Genomic DNA, 18384 nt, shown 5'->3' with positions numbered 1-18384 from the left:
TCACTGTATGACTAACTTCACTTAGCATGATAATTTCTAGGTCCATCCATGTTGCTGCAAATGCTGTTATTTCTTTCCTTTTAATGGCTGAATAATATTCCATTGTGTGTATATATCACATCTTTATCCACTCCAAATGTCACTGTCTCATTATAAATCAGCTAGTTGTCTAAGTGTTGTGTATGGTCTGAGTTCAAGAGTGAGGGACAAACCCTTGTAAAGAAAGCCCTATAACTATCTCTTCTGTGGCGTGCAGAATGGCAGCAATGGCTGCTATTGCTCAAAGGCAAGGTGAAAGTCTTCGAGTTGCAGGGTCCATGTAACTTCATAGTAGAAATAATTACAGTTTCCAGAAGCAGGGGCTGTGGCCAACTGGGTTTTTGATTCATCCTCATTATTTTAAACAATAGGATTGAGCCTCTTGTCCTTTAAAAGGGAATGAAAGGGTTGTGCATACAAGGATAAATTGGGAACCCAACTCCTTCAATAGTCTTCTAGCCTGAGAAAGCCTCTCAAGTCGCCCTTGGTGGCAGGAAGGAAAAACTGTGGCATGTCTTGGATGTGTGTAGGATCCAGCATTAGCCCTTGGGTGGTAAACAGATAACTCAGGTATCTTACCTGGATTTTGTTAACTTGAAGAAAAACACGCAACATATGTGTTATGAATTAAAGTTTTATTCAAGGACTTTATTGAGTACTTTGTATATGCCTAGGAGAAAACCTCTCAGTATGAGGGAACTGCTCCAGAGTTAGGGGAGAAGCTAGTGCAGATATGATTTTTTAGCTGGAGCATATATGTGCAGGCAAGCATACATCTTCCTAAAAGAGTACTGCTAGTCACAAGAACAGATACCTTAAGTTAATGCTTTTAGTACTTTCCTATGTATGGGAAGATACAAGAATATGTGTTCATTAAAATTCTTCCTGAGATATATATCTTTCTAAGAGGCCTGCTTGTCCAAAGCACAGAGTATCCTGTTACCATCTTAATTTCCTCTCAGATTGCACTGTTGGTTGGCAACTGCAGTGGGTTGTGACCTCATCCTTTATAGAAACGGTGGTGAGCAGAAATACTCCTTGTTCTTCTTTGTTTGTATTTCAAACAAATTGGACTTTATCTCTTGAGACCTTATGTTCTTTGTGTGCTAGCTAGGTGAGGAGGTGTAGGCTCTCCTTGAGGCTTACTTTATCAGTGGGGGAGCATAACAAAAGATAATCACCATAGTGGAGTAAACTAGAAATGTGAGCAAAAATATAAATCAGCCAAGTCTTGTCTCAATATCTGTGAAAAATAGGGCTTTTGGGGTAGCTCGGAGGCATAATGGTCCAAATAAATTGATGTCCTTTCCATGTCAAGGCAAACAGGTGCTGGCTATTGGATGGGCAGGAGTGCCGAAGAAAGCAGTAAGTAAATCTCTGACTGTAAAGAACTGTGTGATTGGGAGTTCCTTTCATGGCTCAGTGGTTAATGAACCCGACTAGGATCCATGAGGATGCAGGCCTTATTCAGTGGGTTAAGGATCCAGCATTGCCATGAGCTGTGGTGTATGTAGGTTGCAGATGCAGCTCAGATCCTGCATTGCTGTGGCTGTGGTGTAGGCCAATTCGACCCCTAGCCTGGGAACTTCCATATACCATGGGTGTGGCCCTAAAAAACAGACAAACAAACAAACAAAAAAACAAAGAAATGTGTGTGTTTGGAGGTTTGGAGGGATTCACTTGAGAATGCTAAGAAGATTGGGCACCACAGGGTGATTATGATATGTTGTTTATAGCTTGAAGATCTTGAACACAATGCCATCCTCAACCATGAGGCTTACATTTGGAAAGAAATGGTGTGTTACAAGGACTGGTACATGGGATTATTAGGCCCTTATGGAGGTGTGCCTTGAAAGTGAGACAAACTCCTTTTAGGGCTTCAAGCCTGAGGAAGTATTGTCTGAGGTGGGGCAAAGGTTTATTATGTCTACCTGGTTCTTATTTGGTGGTGCTGAATAATTACATCCTTTGTTATTTGAAGAGGTGGAACATAGATAAGAGGAATAGTATTTAGCAAATCCTTGTGATTGGGGGTTAGCAAAACAGGAGCAAGGAGGGGAATCCCAATATCAGGACTATAGTTAGAAGTAGACCTTGAGGAGTCAAGGATATATAAGTGGGGGAAAAGGAAATATTTGAGGGAAAAGGAAATATTAGGTTGTAAAATTTCCAGGAGGTCTCGGCCCAAAGGTTGTACATGAACAGAAGGAACAAGAGAGAACTAGTGAGTTCCCTTAAAAGAGTCTATCTTGAAAGACAAGGAGGTCGATTTGCTTACCTTTACAACTGTGTTCAAAACTCCCACCATTTGTACCTTTTCTGTACTCTATGGAAGAATAGCCTTGAGGCTGGTGGGGTTCAAGACAGGCAAAGTTGCTCTTGTGTCCATAAGAGCAAGACAGTCTCTGCTCCTACAAAAAAGATCCAGTTCTTCTAACATGAATACTGGGAAGATTCTGGCTCTTTCTCTGGAACATCCCTATTCATGAGTGTACAAAACAGAGACACTTCTTGAATTTCCCAGAAAGTTCATGAAAAGAGTCAAAGCAAGGAGCCTTGGGCTGCTAATAGGACCCTTTTTTTTTTTTAACTTTTAGGCAGTGGCCAGGCTCCTGGAAGGGTCCCTTATAGAAACTCTTTCTGGTCTTTCCATTGAGGTGGCCACTGAGCAGTAGCAGCCAGTTGCTGTAGTTGCACATGTGTTATTTTAGTGGTCTTGCATTTTTATGTACATTTGATTGTTTTAGATTAGACAAATTGACTAGATCAGGAGTGGCCATTGTTTCCCACTTGATTGTGTCCATTTCATCAGATCTGTATTTCTCTTCTAGTCCCCAACAAAGATTGATTTAAAGAGGGTTGACTATTGTTTATTCCAGCAGGTAGTCTGGAGTGTTCCTAGAACTGTTTTTAGGTGCCTCTACTGTCTTTAGGTGTGGATATTAATCTGAACAGTTTTATCAGTCTTCGTGAAGTAGACCGAATTTTTCCCCAGTCAGGGGGTAGGGAAATGCCTAAAGAATTGCTTCATGAAGATTTTGAGCTACCTGAGGAGCTGATGACACAGTGCTGATGTCCTTTCTGTGAACATCATTTAAAAAGATGAAGCATTTAGCAGTAGTTTGCCAGTGTCTGCTTTGATTTTCTCTAGCTAAGATTCAGGTTAGCTGATAAAAGCCAGAAAATGCTGGATCATAGGTTTATATCACAAGGTTAAATTCTTCTGCAAAGTGGAAGGGGTCCTCGGTGACGTGGGGAATTCCTTGGCTGTGGTCCATAATTCTGCAGGGGACCAAAGCCTATAGTCTACCAGATAGCAAGTGTCATCAGGGTTCAGTTCAGGGTAAGCAGGAGCCAAAGGAGGGGAGGAAGAGGCCTCTTGAGCCTTTTTGGAGTATTTAAATGAGAGAATAGATCTTTATTTGCAGCAATGAGGTTGGAAATAGTATCCTGAAGTGAAGCACTTTTAGATTTACAGACCTTTTGGCTTTTGTGAGCTCATTTGGAGGCTTCACTGTACCAATTGAATAGGATTTCTACTCAATTTAGTTTTAGACCCGTTAGCATATACTTGTGCACATAAAAAGACAAATTTTGAAATTTCAAAAGTTCCTTATTGTGGCCAGATCAATTTTATGTCATCTCTGGTATACTGTTGCCATTATCCTAGGTAAGCACAAGAGGCAGCTCCATATTTTTTGTCCAGGTACCCAGCAGCAGTCCCAAATGAGCAAGAATTCTCCCCCGTTAACAGTCTAGACTATGAATGACCCATTATAGTGCCCTCACCAAAATGGAGTAAGCCCTTAAATGATTGAACAAAAGACAGGGCTTGATCCTCAACTAAAGAGGGAGGTTTGGGACCAAGAGGGCTTACCACTGAGACCCAAGGCCGCTGGGGAGGTGGCAGAGCATACAGAGCTCACTCAGGTTTCTTGGCTTAAATCCATGACAGCTTTGGAGATGGGAGGAAGACCCTTTTGGATCCCATTTCTTAAACCAAAAATGTCAACTGAAAGACCATGAACTGTAAAGAAGCAAAAAGGCAGTTTATTTTAGAGTTTTAGAATAGCAATTCAGGTATCACAGATTCAGAAGGAACACAGAATAATGCTCCATCAGAAGAAAATAACAGGGATTTTATAGGAAAAAGAAGGAAGTTAATGTAGGCTTGCACAAGTTGTTTAGCAAGAATTTGAATTGGAGGGTAAATTGTTCTTTATATACAATTGGATTATAGAACACATCTCATTCAATACTAGGGAGAGGTATATTTTCTTTAGTCTAGAAAAAGTCCAGTTCTCATCATTATTCTTTCCTTTTATCAACATAGAAACTATTTAGCAGTTTTAATTTAGAGTGTTCAGTGAAAGTCAAGCATGGAGAGCAAACATGCAGGTCCTCAGGTCATGTTTCATTCACTCCTGGCGTAGTTCTTTTCACATCTCATACCAACTTTCTCAGAGTAAAAGTTGATCTTGTGTTAACCCTGGCCTCATGGGTGCTTCTGGTGTTTGCCAGTACAGTTGTGGCCATGGCTCATGTGCTCCGTAAGCTTTTGGATCTTCCTTAGTCTGGATGGCTTGTCAGCAGCCAAGACCTGTGATCAGTGATCTTTTACATTACTGCTACAATTCACTGAATGCTCAGATGATAGCGTTTTTCAGCAATCAAGTATTTTTAAATTGAGGTATGCACATTGTTTTTAAAGACATAATGCTATCGCACATTTAATAGACTATGGTATAGTGTAAACGTAACTTTTATGTGTATTGGGAGACTAAAACATTTGTGTGACTTGTTTCATCTCAATAATCCCTTTATGGTGGTGTCTGGAACTAAACTTGTAATGTATCTGAGGTATGCCTATATACAGACATAGACCTTTATTTTAGGCAAATGTGGACCCACTTCTAAATTTAGATACACATTGCTGTAGTTATCTAAATGTAGTGAAAAAAATTAAAGAACTCTTCTTTCTAAATCTGTCAGCAACTGACCTATAGACATGAAGCTTATTTGAGAGAAAATTTCCTCTATATGTGAACTTCTTAAGTATTTTTAATGTTAGGTACTATATAGAGTGCTTTTGTTTATTTGGTGGAATTTGGGGATCCTGGAGACTACTTGAAAGTTTATAATACTATCATTTTTTTTTTTGTGAAGACTGGTGTCCTATGTATGTTTTGTTAATGATTTATATCACCCATACTTCTCTCTTACCTTTTACCTTGTTTTTCCTTGCTTATCTCTATACTTCTTTCTTCAGTATATCTTTCAACACCAAGTCATGAGCCTTGAGTTTAACATTGAGAAACTAATGTATGCTTAATAGTGTCAGCATGGCCAGATTCCAGTCCTTTTACAAAACTCTACACTCTTATATATTCATTTTCCCACACCACCTCCGATTATTTTCTGAGAAGATGAAAATAATTTGAAAGAATTCTTCACTAGGATCTGCTATGAGAAAGTGTTCACTTGGGTTTGAGTATATGGGTAAATTATTACTACCTTTATAATTCTTGGTAAGCTTTTCAGAATCTTCTTTAGGAAATTTTTTCTTCTCTATTTGGCCCTTAACTGAAGAAGACAACATGTGTAATTATCCTTTCACATAATACATTTTATTTTTGAAATAAAGGTTTATTGTTGCAGAGAATTTTGAAAATATTTTTGTTTTCTTAATGGTGAAAATGACTTATATTTTAGTAAGTATCACTGAATACTGAGCTCCTCTATAGGAATGAATATTCTTATATTGAAAACCTGGTACCTTGTTGAAAGTATATGAGGTGGGAGTAATTGAATATTCTCTTTTTAAAGACCATTTCTGTAGACTGCACTGATTTTTAAAATATAGTGATTGCTTTGACTTATTCTGGTTCATGTTATTTCTGGTTACTTCAGATACACAGCTTCATGATAAATTAATTATAAGATGGTATGAATAAGAAGTAATCAGTAATTGGGATAACAGAAGAAAGCAGTATTATGTTTTCTGTGGATAATCCTATGAGTCACTTTGCAGTAAAATTTCAATTACCAGGATTCTGTCTTAATATTGGTTTTTGGACCTTTTGCTGAATGTACCTCTTCCTATATGTTAGTGATGAATTCATTACAGTTTTTTTTTTTCATTCCGCATAGTCTGTATGGACCTTTGAGTTAAGATAATAAATAGTGGTGCTATTTCTTAAAATTGGAAACACTGGGGGAAAGCAAATTTATGTGTGAATATGTGGGGAAGATCGCTAATTATTTCTTTTTGTGTGTGTGTGTGTGTGTCTTTTGTCTTTTTTTTTTGTTGTTGTTGTTGTTGCTATTTCTTGGGCCGCTCCCGTGGCATATGGAGGTTCCCAGGCCAGGGGTTGAATCAGAGCTGTAGCCACCGGCCTACGCCAGAGCCACAGCAACGCGGGATCCAAGCCGTGTCTGCAACCTACACCACAGCTCACGGCAACGCCGGATCGTTAACCCACTGAGCAAGGTCAGGGATCGAACCCGCAACCTCATGGTTCCTAGTCGGATTCGTTAACCACTGCGCCATGACGGGAACTCCTAATTATTTCTTATATTGATTATTTTTGAGAGACATGTGAGTTGAGCAAGCAGAAGTGTCAAGTAGGCAGTTGGTTATATGGATCCAGGAGCTCAGAAGAGTCATGTTTGTGTAAATGTGCGTTATGTCAGCAGATTAACTATCTGGGGAAAGAATGTGGAGTGAGATGAGAAGGTGACCCAGGCCCATTTCCTAAGGATTTATAGTGTTCCAAGGCTACTTTAAAAGGCAAATAGGAGTTCCTGTCATGTCACAGCAGAAACAAATCCAACTATGAACCGTGAGGTTGCAGGTTTGATCCCTGGCCTCACTCAGTGGGTCAAGGATCCAGCGTTGCCGTGAGCTGTGGTGTAGGTCGCCAACGTGGCTCAGATCTGGTGTTGCTGTGGCTGTGGTGTAGGCCAGCGGCTACAGCTCCGATTGGACCCCTAGCCTGGAAACCTCCATGTATCATGGGTGTGGCCCTAAAAGGACAAAAAGACAAAAAAAAAAATTAAAAGCAACCAAATTTTAGTAAAAGAAAATGAAAGTCATTTTTTCCTTTCTTTAATTTTGTGCCTATGTGAGATGATGTTCACTAAACTTGTAGTAATCATTTCATGATGTATGCAAGTAAAATCATTATGTCTATTATATCTCAATAAAACTAGAAGATAAAAGGAAATGAATGTATGGTATCACAAAGACTCAAATAGTAGAGAGTAGTTGGTCCATTGCAACACACTGCAGCAACATCAAATAAGATAAAGACATCATTTGTGACATTATTCAGTTCTTGTTGAGTTTTTTAGAATAAAGATGCTAGTCAAGTAAATAATGCTGGGTAAATTTCTCTTTCATAAGTTTATTTAAAACTTTACAAACTTAGGAAGTTCTTACTGTGGCATAGTGGTTTAAGAATTTGACTGCAGTGGCTCAGATTGCTGTGGAGGTGCGGATTTGATCCCCAGCCTAGCACATTCAGTGTTGCCTCAGCTGTAGCTTAGGTTGCAGCTGCAGCTCAGATTCAGTCTCTGGTCTGGGAACTTCCATATGCTGTGGGTGTGGCCCTTAAAAAAATAATTAAAATTTTAATATTGTAAAATTCACTTTTTTCAAGGTTCTGAGGTTAGACAAATGCATAGATTTGTGTAACCACCATCACAATCAAGGTACAGATTAGTCCCATTGCCCCCCAAAAAAATTCCCATTGCTCCCTACACCTAGGCCTAACGTCTAAAAACTGCTAATCCCTTCTCCATATCATATAGTTTTATCTTTTACAGATTGTCCTGTAAATGGAATCATATAATATATATTCTTTTGAGGTTATTTTTTCCCATTTACTATAAAATCTATTTGAGATTCATCCATATTGTTGAATATATCCATACATCATTCCTTTTTACTGCTAGATAGTATTCACCTTGTTCTATCCCTTTCCCCTGGAAACCAATGATGTGTCCCTGTAGGTTTGCATTTTTCAGTATCATATACATGTAGTCATAAAATATTTAGCCTCTTGGGTTTAGATTCTTTTAGCCAGAAAAATGCATTTAAAAATTTATGCATGTTGTTACAAGTGTCAATAATCTTTTCCTTTTTATTGATGAGTGGTATTCTATTCTTTCTCCACATTGAAGGACAACTGGAATGTTTCCAAAAAACAGTTATGAACAAAGTTGCTATATACATTCTAAATGATTTTTGTGGTAATATGTTTCCATTTATCTCAGGTAAATATTCTTCTGTTGTTTTCTGACCTCCATGATTTCTCATAAGAAATCTGCAATTACTGGAGTTCCTGTCGTGGTGCAGCGGAAACAAATCTGACTAGGAACCATGAGGTTGCGGGTTCAATCCCTGACCTCGCTCAGTGGGTTAAGGATCTGGTGTTGCCATGAGCTGTGGTGTAGGTTGCAGACGCGGCTCGGATCTGGTGTTGCTGTGGCTCTGGTGTAGGCCGGTAGCAACAGCTCCAATTAGACCCCTAGCCTTCAGAACCTCTGTATGCTGTGGGTGTGGCCCTAAAAGGACAAATGATAAAAAAAGAAAGAAATCTGCAATTACTGAATTTTGTCTATGTAATGTGTTTTTCTTTCACTGATTTCAAGATTTCTTCCCCATTTCTTTTTGATTTAAAGTAATTAAGATATGTCTTAAAGTGGCTTTTTTTAATTTTATCCTTTTTGGGTTTCATGGAGCTTCTTGAAAGTGTAAATTATTAACTTTCTCCAAATTTGGGAAATTCTCAGCCATGTTTTAAAAACAGCTTTGCTGAAACATAATTCACATACCACATGATTCACCCATTTTAAGTGTACTACCAAGTGTTTTTTAGTATACAGTATTTACAGATATGTACAACTGTCACCACAGCCAAATTTATAACTTTTTTTGTCACATCAAAAAGAAATTTTTTACTCGTTAGCTATCACCCCAGTTTCCCCATTCCACAACCCTAAGAAACCACTATTTTACTTTGTCTCTACAGACTTTCCTCTTAACACTTTATATGAATGGAATTGTCATTATTCATTTAATTTTTTCTGTACTTCTCTTTTTTCTATGATGTTAATAATATAGATTTTAGATCTTCTGATACTGTCCCACATGTCTCTGAGGCTCTATTCATTTGCTTTTAATCATTTTCATTCTCTTCTTCATATGGTTAATTTCTCTTGATCTCTCAAAGTTTTCTATTTCTTCTGCCATCTCCATTCGTTCACTGAGCCCATCCAATATTTTTTTCATATAGTTTTTAGTTCTAAGGTTATTTACATTTGATTATTTTTATAGTTTCTTTTTCTCTACCATTCAAGTGTATTTATTTTTACCCAAAAGAACATAGCTATAATAGCTGCTTAAAGTCCTTGTCAGATATTTCAATATTGGAGTAATCCTGGACTTGATACTTGTTGATTTTGATTGTTTCAGCAGTCTATGTGGTTAGGTTCAGACTCCCAAGTTTTATCTTACCATCTCTGGATGATAGTTCCAATGTTAATTATGTTTTTAGAGTGTTTTGGTCAGCACCTCAGTGCTTAGTCTGAGATTTGAGCAGTGATTGATATTGCAGTTCAGTTTTCAAAGCCTCTGTTAGACTTCTTTTATTCTTTCCACACACGTGGTGTTTGTTGTTGAGACCAGGACTGGTGTCTGTTCTATATAGAATTAGGGGATCTCCTTTACCCTTTTTGTCTTCTCTATGGTATCTTCTGTGAATTATTCAGTTCCTAGGGTCTTTTATTCTTATACCTCAGACCAGAAATTTGAGTTTCTCTCAGAGTCTTAGCCTTTCATGCTGTTCTGTAGCTTTGCACTAGGGGATGCCTGTTGGGGTGGAGTGAAGGAGAGAGTAAAAAAAGAAACAAAAAACAAAACACAGATATTCCCCCACACTATTCTTATATGGCCTCTTTTTCTGTTTCCTTCCACCAGAGAGAGAGGTTTTCTTTTAAATGGGGGTTGCCTGGGAGTAGGAGTGGCAGTTAAAAAAAAAAAAAGGAAAAAAGTGAGGAAAAAGGAAAAACTGGGCTTCTCTTTATGCTCTTTTTTTTCTGGTCCTCTGTTTGGAAAGTGGGACTTCTTTTGGAAATTTTGTTTGTGTAGGAGCTCCATGACAGTATCTCCCTGAGTCAAAATCAAGGGATAAAGGTGGAAAATATACCCAAGAAACTCACTGCAGTACTAGATATTACTAAAATTTTGTTCTCCTTTCCTAATTTTCTTGTTGTTATTTAATTTTCAGAGTCCTTAGTTGGTTGTTTTTTGTATTTTGTCCAGAGTTTTTAGTTAATATTCAGAGGAAATATTGTTTTATTCAATCTTGGCCATCAACAGAAGCTCTATTTTTTTATTTTACTTTTTTCTTCTCTCTTTCCTTTTAAAAATTAAAAAAAATAAATAGAAGTGGTGAATTTATTTTTTAAGACTACCTTGTAATTTTCAAACATCTAAGGTCAATGGTTGGGAGATTTTTTTTTTCTGTAAAGGACCAAATAGTCTATATTTTGGGCTTTTTTTCCTGCTGTTGAAGTTACAAAGTAGCCATAGATAATATGGAAACAAATGGATGTGTCTGTGTTCCAGTAAATTTTTTATTTACAGAAGCAGTGGGCCAGATTTGGCCTGTGGGCCACGGTTGCAGAACGTGAGATCTAAGTTCTCTACACTTACTCTTTCCTAAAGTATTGCTTGAAGAGTATTATTACCCACTAAGCTTTGTGTGCTGAAGTAATTTTGTTTCCATGGTCACTTACATTTTCCTCACATAGTTTACTATTTCTTCTGTAGAATAACTCAAAATTTGATTGAACTTAATGAGAGGAAAGGAATCATAACAGTGCAGTTATATAAAACTCTTTACATCATAATTTGCTTTGACTATATCCCCAAAATAAATTTCTTCTGTGGCATTTTTCCTGTTTCATAAATATTTGGTTGGGAGTGGTTCTAATGAAAGTATGCAGGTCATATGTTTAGTATACACTCATTAATCATACCATAGCTCTAAACAATATGAAACCCACAGCTTTGAAATTCAAGGATTCTCAAAGACAACCTGAGAACCATATTAATAATGTTCCTTTTCTAAGTACCTTCTATGTGTCCTCTGTCCTTTTGTGTTTCAGTAAGTGTGGATCTTGTTAAATTGTGAAAGGCAGTACCTAGGGTTATATTTTTCTTAGTTATTGCTTTTGTTTTAGTATTCTTGGACTTCAGCTTTTGAACAATATTTTTCAGGTGAATGGTCTTAAAATGGTTGATGAGCCAATGGAAGAGGGAGAAGCAGATTCTTGCCAAGTAAGTTCTCACGTTAACTTATTAACCTACATTTTTGGAATATAAGGAAGGAGAATAATAGGAAAGGAGGAAATCTTCTATCAGCTAAAGAAATGTATACAGGTAAGTTAATAAGCAAAGCCAATTATTAAAAAATGGCAACAGTTCAAACTATGGGACAGATTTTCCTGCCATAAATTCTTATACATATAGTTTTTTACTTAAAAAGAAGAAACCAATTTTATTGTGGTATAATTTGCATGCCATGAAATTAACCCATTTTAAGTGTAATGGATGAAATTTTTATTGTCAGTGTATGAGTAACTGGATCATTTAAATACAGAATCCTCTGAATTAAATAAGATTGCTTTCAACTTTAGAGGAGAAAGAAAATCTAACGAGAAAATATTTAACTAAAAAGAAACCTGAGGTCATTTTAATCTATTTCCTGGCTTTCAAAAAGGATTGCATGTAAATTATTTCAGGAATTTCTAGCTAGTTTTAAAGATTGCTTTGCTATTGTAATCCTAGTCTCTCATTTTATAAAATCTAGTTATACAGAAGAGTGTTTTTGAGATTTTAGGGAGAGTCTGACTGAAGTAGACATCCCTGCTGATGATGTTACTTTGATTGTCATTTCTGTAGATATTTTCATAGAATTATATTTTTTTAAAGATTGAAGGAACTTCAGTGATAGTATTCTGTAATATCCTCATTGTATAGATAAATTGCTGAGACCTGTAGAGGTTATGATTTATATACTAGGCCATAAGACTAACAAGTAGCAGAATCAAGGCTTAATGACCCAATGTGCCTCATCTTAGGGCAGCTGTGTATTGTGTAGACTCAAGAAAGTGGAAAATAAGGAAGGCACTATTCTTGTATTTTTCTTTGGATAAAATCAACTTTCATGTCTTTTTTCCTCCGAAACTGGTTTATAAATGAATTTTTCTCAGATAAGAACCAGCAGAAAGCTTTAAATTGAGTTTGTCTAAGACTCTGCTTTGAAATGCTGCATGTAAAAATCAACTTTCTGTCAGATACTGATGATGTAATAATAATCTGTTTTGATTTAAAAGATGGGAGGTAAAATGTCATTTTACTTTTGTAATTTACTTAATAATTTTTATGTTAATTTTGAGTGTAGTTAAATGTAAACTGTCAAAGTCATCTAGACCTTTATCCATAGATCATATGAACTAAGGCATAGTAAAGAGTGTAAGGAAATACAGGAAGTTCCCATTGTGTCTCAGCAAGTTAAGAATTTGACTTGTATCTATGAGGATGCGGGTTCAATCCTGGCCTCACTCAGTGGGTTAAATAATCTGGCGTTGCCTCAAGCTGTGACATAGGTTGTGGATGTGGCTTGGATCCAGTGTTGCCATGGCAGTGGTGTAGGCTGGCAACTGTAGCTTGGATTCAACCCCTAGCCTGGGAACTTCCATATGCCACAGGTGCAGCCTTGGAAAAAAAAAAAAATGAAAAGAGTGTAAGGAAATACAGAGGCATTGGGGAAGGATGTGTTTTAGTGTTAATAAATTAACCAAGGAAATACCATGCCCTGCACACAGGAGGAAGAGAAAAATGTGTGTGTATATATGTATATATGTGTTCATGTGTAGACAATAAAAATACTTTGACATGTATGCAGAGTTATTGTCAAATATTTTCCTTTCTAATTTTAATGTAAAATATTCAAGAAATCCAGTTTTAATAGAAAGACAGTAAAAATGTACAGTGCTATATGTGATTTACACTAGGCAGTCAACTTCAGTGGCTAGAAAGGAGCATCTAAAATTTTAGAGAATAAAGAACCTAGAAACCATGTCCAAGGATTTGATTTAAGATGTGACCTGGGTTTAAATCATTATGTACTTTTGTTGTGTGATAGTTCAGATATTTGTTTTGTGTCAATTAAATGATATGTGTGATAGGAAACACCGTATAAATTTATTATTAAATTATTAAAATTTTTAATATTTTCATAAATAGAATTATTTTTTTGTTGTGGCTGCCTATTCCAATGTGATGGATGCTGGCAGCTGTGTGTGGATTTTTAAAATTTTTTTGGTTGGCTGCTTTTTAAAAAATAATAGTGGACTGTAGAGACTGCCCATAGAGTGTAGATTCTTTAAACAGTTTTATTTAAATTTGAATTTAGGTATTGCCTATATAGCTTGATGCTGTTCTATGATTGATTTTTTAATTTTTATTTTATATTGGAGTATGGTTGATTTACAATGTTGTGTTTGTTTCAGGTGTACAACAAAGTGATTGAGTTATATATATACATATATATATATATATATATATATATATATATATATATACATTTTTTTCATTCTTTCCCACATAGGTTATTATGGAATATTTAGTAGAGTTCCCTGTGCTATACAGTAGGTCCTCACTGATATCTATTTTATGTATAGTAGTGTGTATATATTAATCTCAAACTCCTAATTTATTCCTTCCACCATTCATTCCCCTTTAGTAACCATAGGTTTATTTTTGAAGTCTGTGAGTCTCTTTTGTAAATAAATTCATTTCTATCATTTTTTAGATTCCACATATATATATATAACTGATATCTTTCTCTGTATGACTTCACTTAGTTTGATAATCTCTAGGTCCATCTATGTTGCTGCAAATGGCATTATATTGTTATTTTTTATGGCTAAGTAATATTTTATTGTATATATGTACCACATCTTCTTCATCTATTCCTCTGTTGATGGACATTTAGGTTGCTTCTGTGTCTTGGCTATTGTAAAAAGTGCTGCAGTGGACATTGGACTGCAAGTATCTTTTCAAACTATGGTTTTCTTTAGATACATGCCCAGGATCGGGATTTCTAGGTCATATGGTAATTCCATTTTTAGTTTTTTTAAATAGGTTTTATTATTTTTTAAATTTATTAAATTTTTTTCTTATTTTTTTTTTGCCATGCCTGCAGCATACAAAAGTTCACAGGCCAGGTATCAAACCCACACCACAGTAGTAACCAGAGCCATAGCAGTGACAGTGTCAGATGCTTAACTTGCTGAGCCACCAGAGAACTCCTATTTGTAATTTTTATTTTTTTTATTTTTTATTTTCCCACTGTACAGCAAGGGGATCAAGTTATCCTTACATGTATACATTACAATTACATTTTTCCCCCAGCCTTTCTTCTGTTGCAACATGAGTATCTAGACAAAGTTCTCAATGCTATTCAGCAGGATCTCCTTGTAAATCTATTCTAAGTTGTGTCTGATAAGCCCAAGTTCCTGATCCCTCCCACTCCCTCCCCCTCCCATCAGGCAGCCACAAGTCTTTTCTCCAAGTCCATGATTTTCTTTTCTGAGGAGATGTTCATTTGTGCTGGATATTCGATTTCAGTTATAAGTGATATCATATGGTATTTGTCTTTGTCTTTCTGGCTCCTTTCACTCAGGTTGAGATTCTCTAGTTCCATCCATGTTGCTGCAAATGGCATGATGTCATTCTTTTTTATGGCTGAGTAGTATTCCATTGTGTATATATACCACCTCTTCCGAATCCAATCATCTGTTGATGGACATTTGGGTTGTTTCCATGTCCAGGCATAACTCTCCCAGACTTCAAGAAATACTACAAAGCCACAGTCATCAAAACAGTGTGGTACTGGTATCAAAACATACAGACAGACCAATGGAACAGAATAGAGAACCCGGAAATAAACCCTGACACCTATGGTCAATTAATCTTTGACAAGGGAGGCAAGAACATAAAATGGGAAAAAGAAAAGTCTATTCAGCAAGCATTGCTGGGAAACCTGGACAGCTGCCTGCAAAGCAATGAAAGTAGAACACACCCTCACACCATGCACCAAAATAAACTCAAAATGGCTGAAAGACTTAAATATACGACAGGACACCATCAAACTCCTATTTGTAGTTTTTTTAAGGAACCTCCATATTCTTCTCCATATTAGTTGTACCAATCTACATTCCCACCAATACTGTAGGTGGGTTCCCATTTCTCCATGCCCTCTCCAGCATTTATTTGCAGACTTTTGGATGATGGACATTTTGACTGGAGTGGTCGATATCTCACTGTAGTTTTGACTTTCATTTCTCTAATAACTATAAATGTTGAACATCTTTTTAGGTGCTCTTTGGCCATCTGTCTGTCTTCTTTGAAGAAGTGTTTATATCCTTTGCCCATTTTTTCATTGGTTTGTATGGATTTTTATATTGAACTGCATGAGCTGTTTGTATATTTTGGAAATTAATCCTTTGTCACTTTGTTTGGAACTATAGTCTCCCCTCTGTAGGTTGTCTTTTCATTTTGTTTATGGTCTCCTTTGTTGTGCAAAAAACTTTTAAGTTTAATTAAGGTCCCATTTGTTGATTTTTGTTTTTATTTTCATTGCTCTAGGAAGTGAGTCCAAAATATTTTTGCTGTGATTTATGTCAAACAGTGTTCTGCATGTTTTCCTCTAAGAGTTTTATAGTATTCAGTCTTACATTTAAGTCTTTAATCCATTTTGAGAGTTTTTTATATGGTGTTAGAGAATATTCTAATTTCATGCTATTAAATATAGCTTTCCATATTCCCCATCACCAGTTATTGAACAGACTGTCTTTTCTGCATTGTATATTCTTGCATCCTTTGTCATAGATTAATTGACCATAGTGCAAAGGTTTATTTCTGGGCTTTCTCTCCTGTTCCATTAATCTTCATTTTTGTTTTTGTGTCAGTTCAATGCTGGTTTTTTGTTTTCATTTTTGTTTTTTGGTGTTTTTGTTTTGTTTTGTTTTTGTTTGTTCGTTTTTTTTGTTTTGTTTGTTTGTTTGTTTTTTGGCTGCCCCACGGCATACAGAGCTCCTGGCCTGGGATCAGATCTGAGCCAAGCTGTGAACTAAGTTGCAGCTGAGGCAGCACCAGATCCTTAACTCACTGTGCCAGGCTGGGGATCAAACCTGTGTCCCAGTGCTCCTAATATGCTGCTAGTCCCATTGCACCACAGCGGGAGCTCCAGTACAATGCTGCTTGGTTTTTTTTATTTGTTTGTTTGTTTTTTAGGGCTGCACCCATGGCCTGTGGTAGATCTCAGGCTAGGGGTCAAATTGGAGCTGTAGCCACCAGCCTATGCCACAGCCACAGCAACCTGTGATCCAAGCTGCATCTGTGACCTACATCATGTCTCAAGGCAGTGGTCAATTGCTGACCCCCTGAACAAGGCCAGAGATCAAATCTGCATCCTTGTGGATACTAGTTGGATTCATTTCCGCTGTGCCACAACAGGAACTCCCGAGTACAATGCTGTTTTGACTATAGCTTTTCAGTATAGTCTGAAGTCAGGGAGCCTGATTCCTCCAGCTCCATTTTTCTTTCTCAGAATTGCTTTGTGTGTTTGGTGTCTTTTGTGTTTCCATACAAATTTTAAAATTGTTCCAGTCTGTGAAAAATGCCATTGGTAATTTGATAGGAATTGCATTGAATCTGTAGATTGCCTTGGGTAGTATAGTCATTTTGACAGTATTGATTCTTCCAATCCAAGAACCAGGTATGTATTTTCATTCGTTTGTGGCATCATTGATGTCTTTCATCAGCATCTTATAGTGTTCAGAATATAGCTGTTTTGCCTCCATAGTTAGGTTTATTCCTAGGTATTTTATTTTATTTTTTTTTGATGTGTTGGTAAATGTGATTATTTCCTTAATTTTACTCTTTGATCTTTTGTTGTTAGTATATAGAAATGCAAGAGATTTCTGTACATTAGTTTTGTATCCTGCAACTTTATTGAATTCATTGATGAGTTGTAATAGTTTTCTTGTAGTGTTTTCAGGATTTTCTATGTATAGTATCATGCTGTCTGCAAACAGTGATAGTTTACTACTTTTCCAATTTGGATTCCTTTTATTTCATTTTCTTCTCTGATTGCTGTGGTGAGGACTTCCAAAACTATGTTGAATAAAAATGACAAGAATGAATTGTATTGTTCCTGATCTTAGAGTAAGTACTTTCATCTTTTCACTATGTTGTATTGTATTGTTCCTGAACTTAGAGTAAATACTTTCAGCTTTTCACTATTGAGAATGATATTAGCTGTGGGTCTGTCATATATTGTCTTTATTGAGGTAGGTTCCCTCTATGTCCACTTTCTGGAGAGTTTTTTTTTTTTTTAAATCATAAATGGGTGTTGAAAATTGTCAGAAGCTTTCTATGAGTCTATTGAGATGATCATATGATTTTTACCCTTTGGTTTATTAATGTAGTGTATCACACTGATTGATTTATGGATATTGAGAAATCCTTGTATCATTATCCCTGGGATAAATCCCACTTGTTCATGGTGTATGCATCTTTTAATGTATTGTTGCATTTGGTTTGCTAGTATTTTATTGAGGAATTTTGTCTTGTTTTCACCATTGACATTGGCTTGTAATTTTCTTCTTTTGTGGTATCTTTGTATGGTTTTGGTATCAAGATGATGATGGCCTCATAGAATAAGTTCAGATTTGGTTATTCCTCTGCAAATTTTTGGAATAGTTTCAGAAAGGTGGTTGTCAGCTCTTCTCTAAATTTTTGGTAAAATTTGCCTGTGAAGCCATCTGGTGCTGGACATTTTAAATGTTTGTTGTTGTTTGGTGGACATTTTAAAATCACAGTTTCGATTTCATTACTTGTGATTAGTCTGTCATATTTTCTATTTCTTCCTGGATCAGTCTTGGAAGATGGTACCTTTCCAAGAATTTGTCCATTTCTTCTAGGTTGTCCATTTTATTGTCATATATACGCTCATTGTAGTCTCTTATGATCCTTTGTATTTTTGTGGATTCAGATGTTTTATCAATTTTGTTTATATTTTTAAAAACCAGCTTCTAGTTTCATTGATTTTCTCTATTATTATCTTCATCTCTGTCTCATTTATTTCTGCTCTGTCTTTATGATTTCTTTCCTTTTGCTAGCTTGGGGCTTTGTTTGTTCTTTTTTCTCTAGTTGCTTTAGGTTTAAGTTTAGGTTGTTTATTTGGGATTTTTCTTGTTTCCTGA

At 36.3% G+C, this 18384-nt stretch overlaps 1 protein-coding gene across 3 annotated transcripts in view; it reads left to right on the top strand.

Annotated features, from left to right (window-relative positions):
• Positions 1-18384, top strand: part of RPS6KA6 (ribosomal protein S6 kinase A6) — a 174477-nt gene that overhangs the window by 23401 nt on the left and 132692 nt on the right. For all 3 annotated transcript variants that reach the window (XM_047765584.1, XM_047765586.1, XM_047765585.1), the window contains exon 2: positions 11327-11386. In XM_047765584.1, the coding sequence (XP_047621540.1) occupies positions 11327-11386 (60 nt within the window). The remainder of the gene's footprint in view (positions 1-11326; positions 11387-18384) is intronic.

The sequence above is a fragment of the Phacochoerus africanus genome, chromosome X (assembly GCF_016906955.1).
Source record: "Phacochoerus africanus isolate WHEZ1 chromosome X, ROS_Pafr_v1, whole genome shotgun sequence".
Taxonomy (NCBI): domain Eukaryota; kingdom Metazoa; phylum Chordata; class Mammalia; order Artiodactyla; family Suidae; genus Phacochoerus; species Phacochoerus africanus.
The sequence above is the reverse complement of the archived record's forward strand: the minus strand, read 5'-3'. Positions and strand labels throughout refer to the sequence as shown.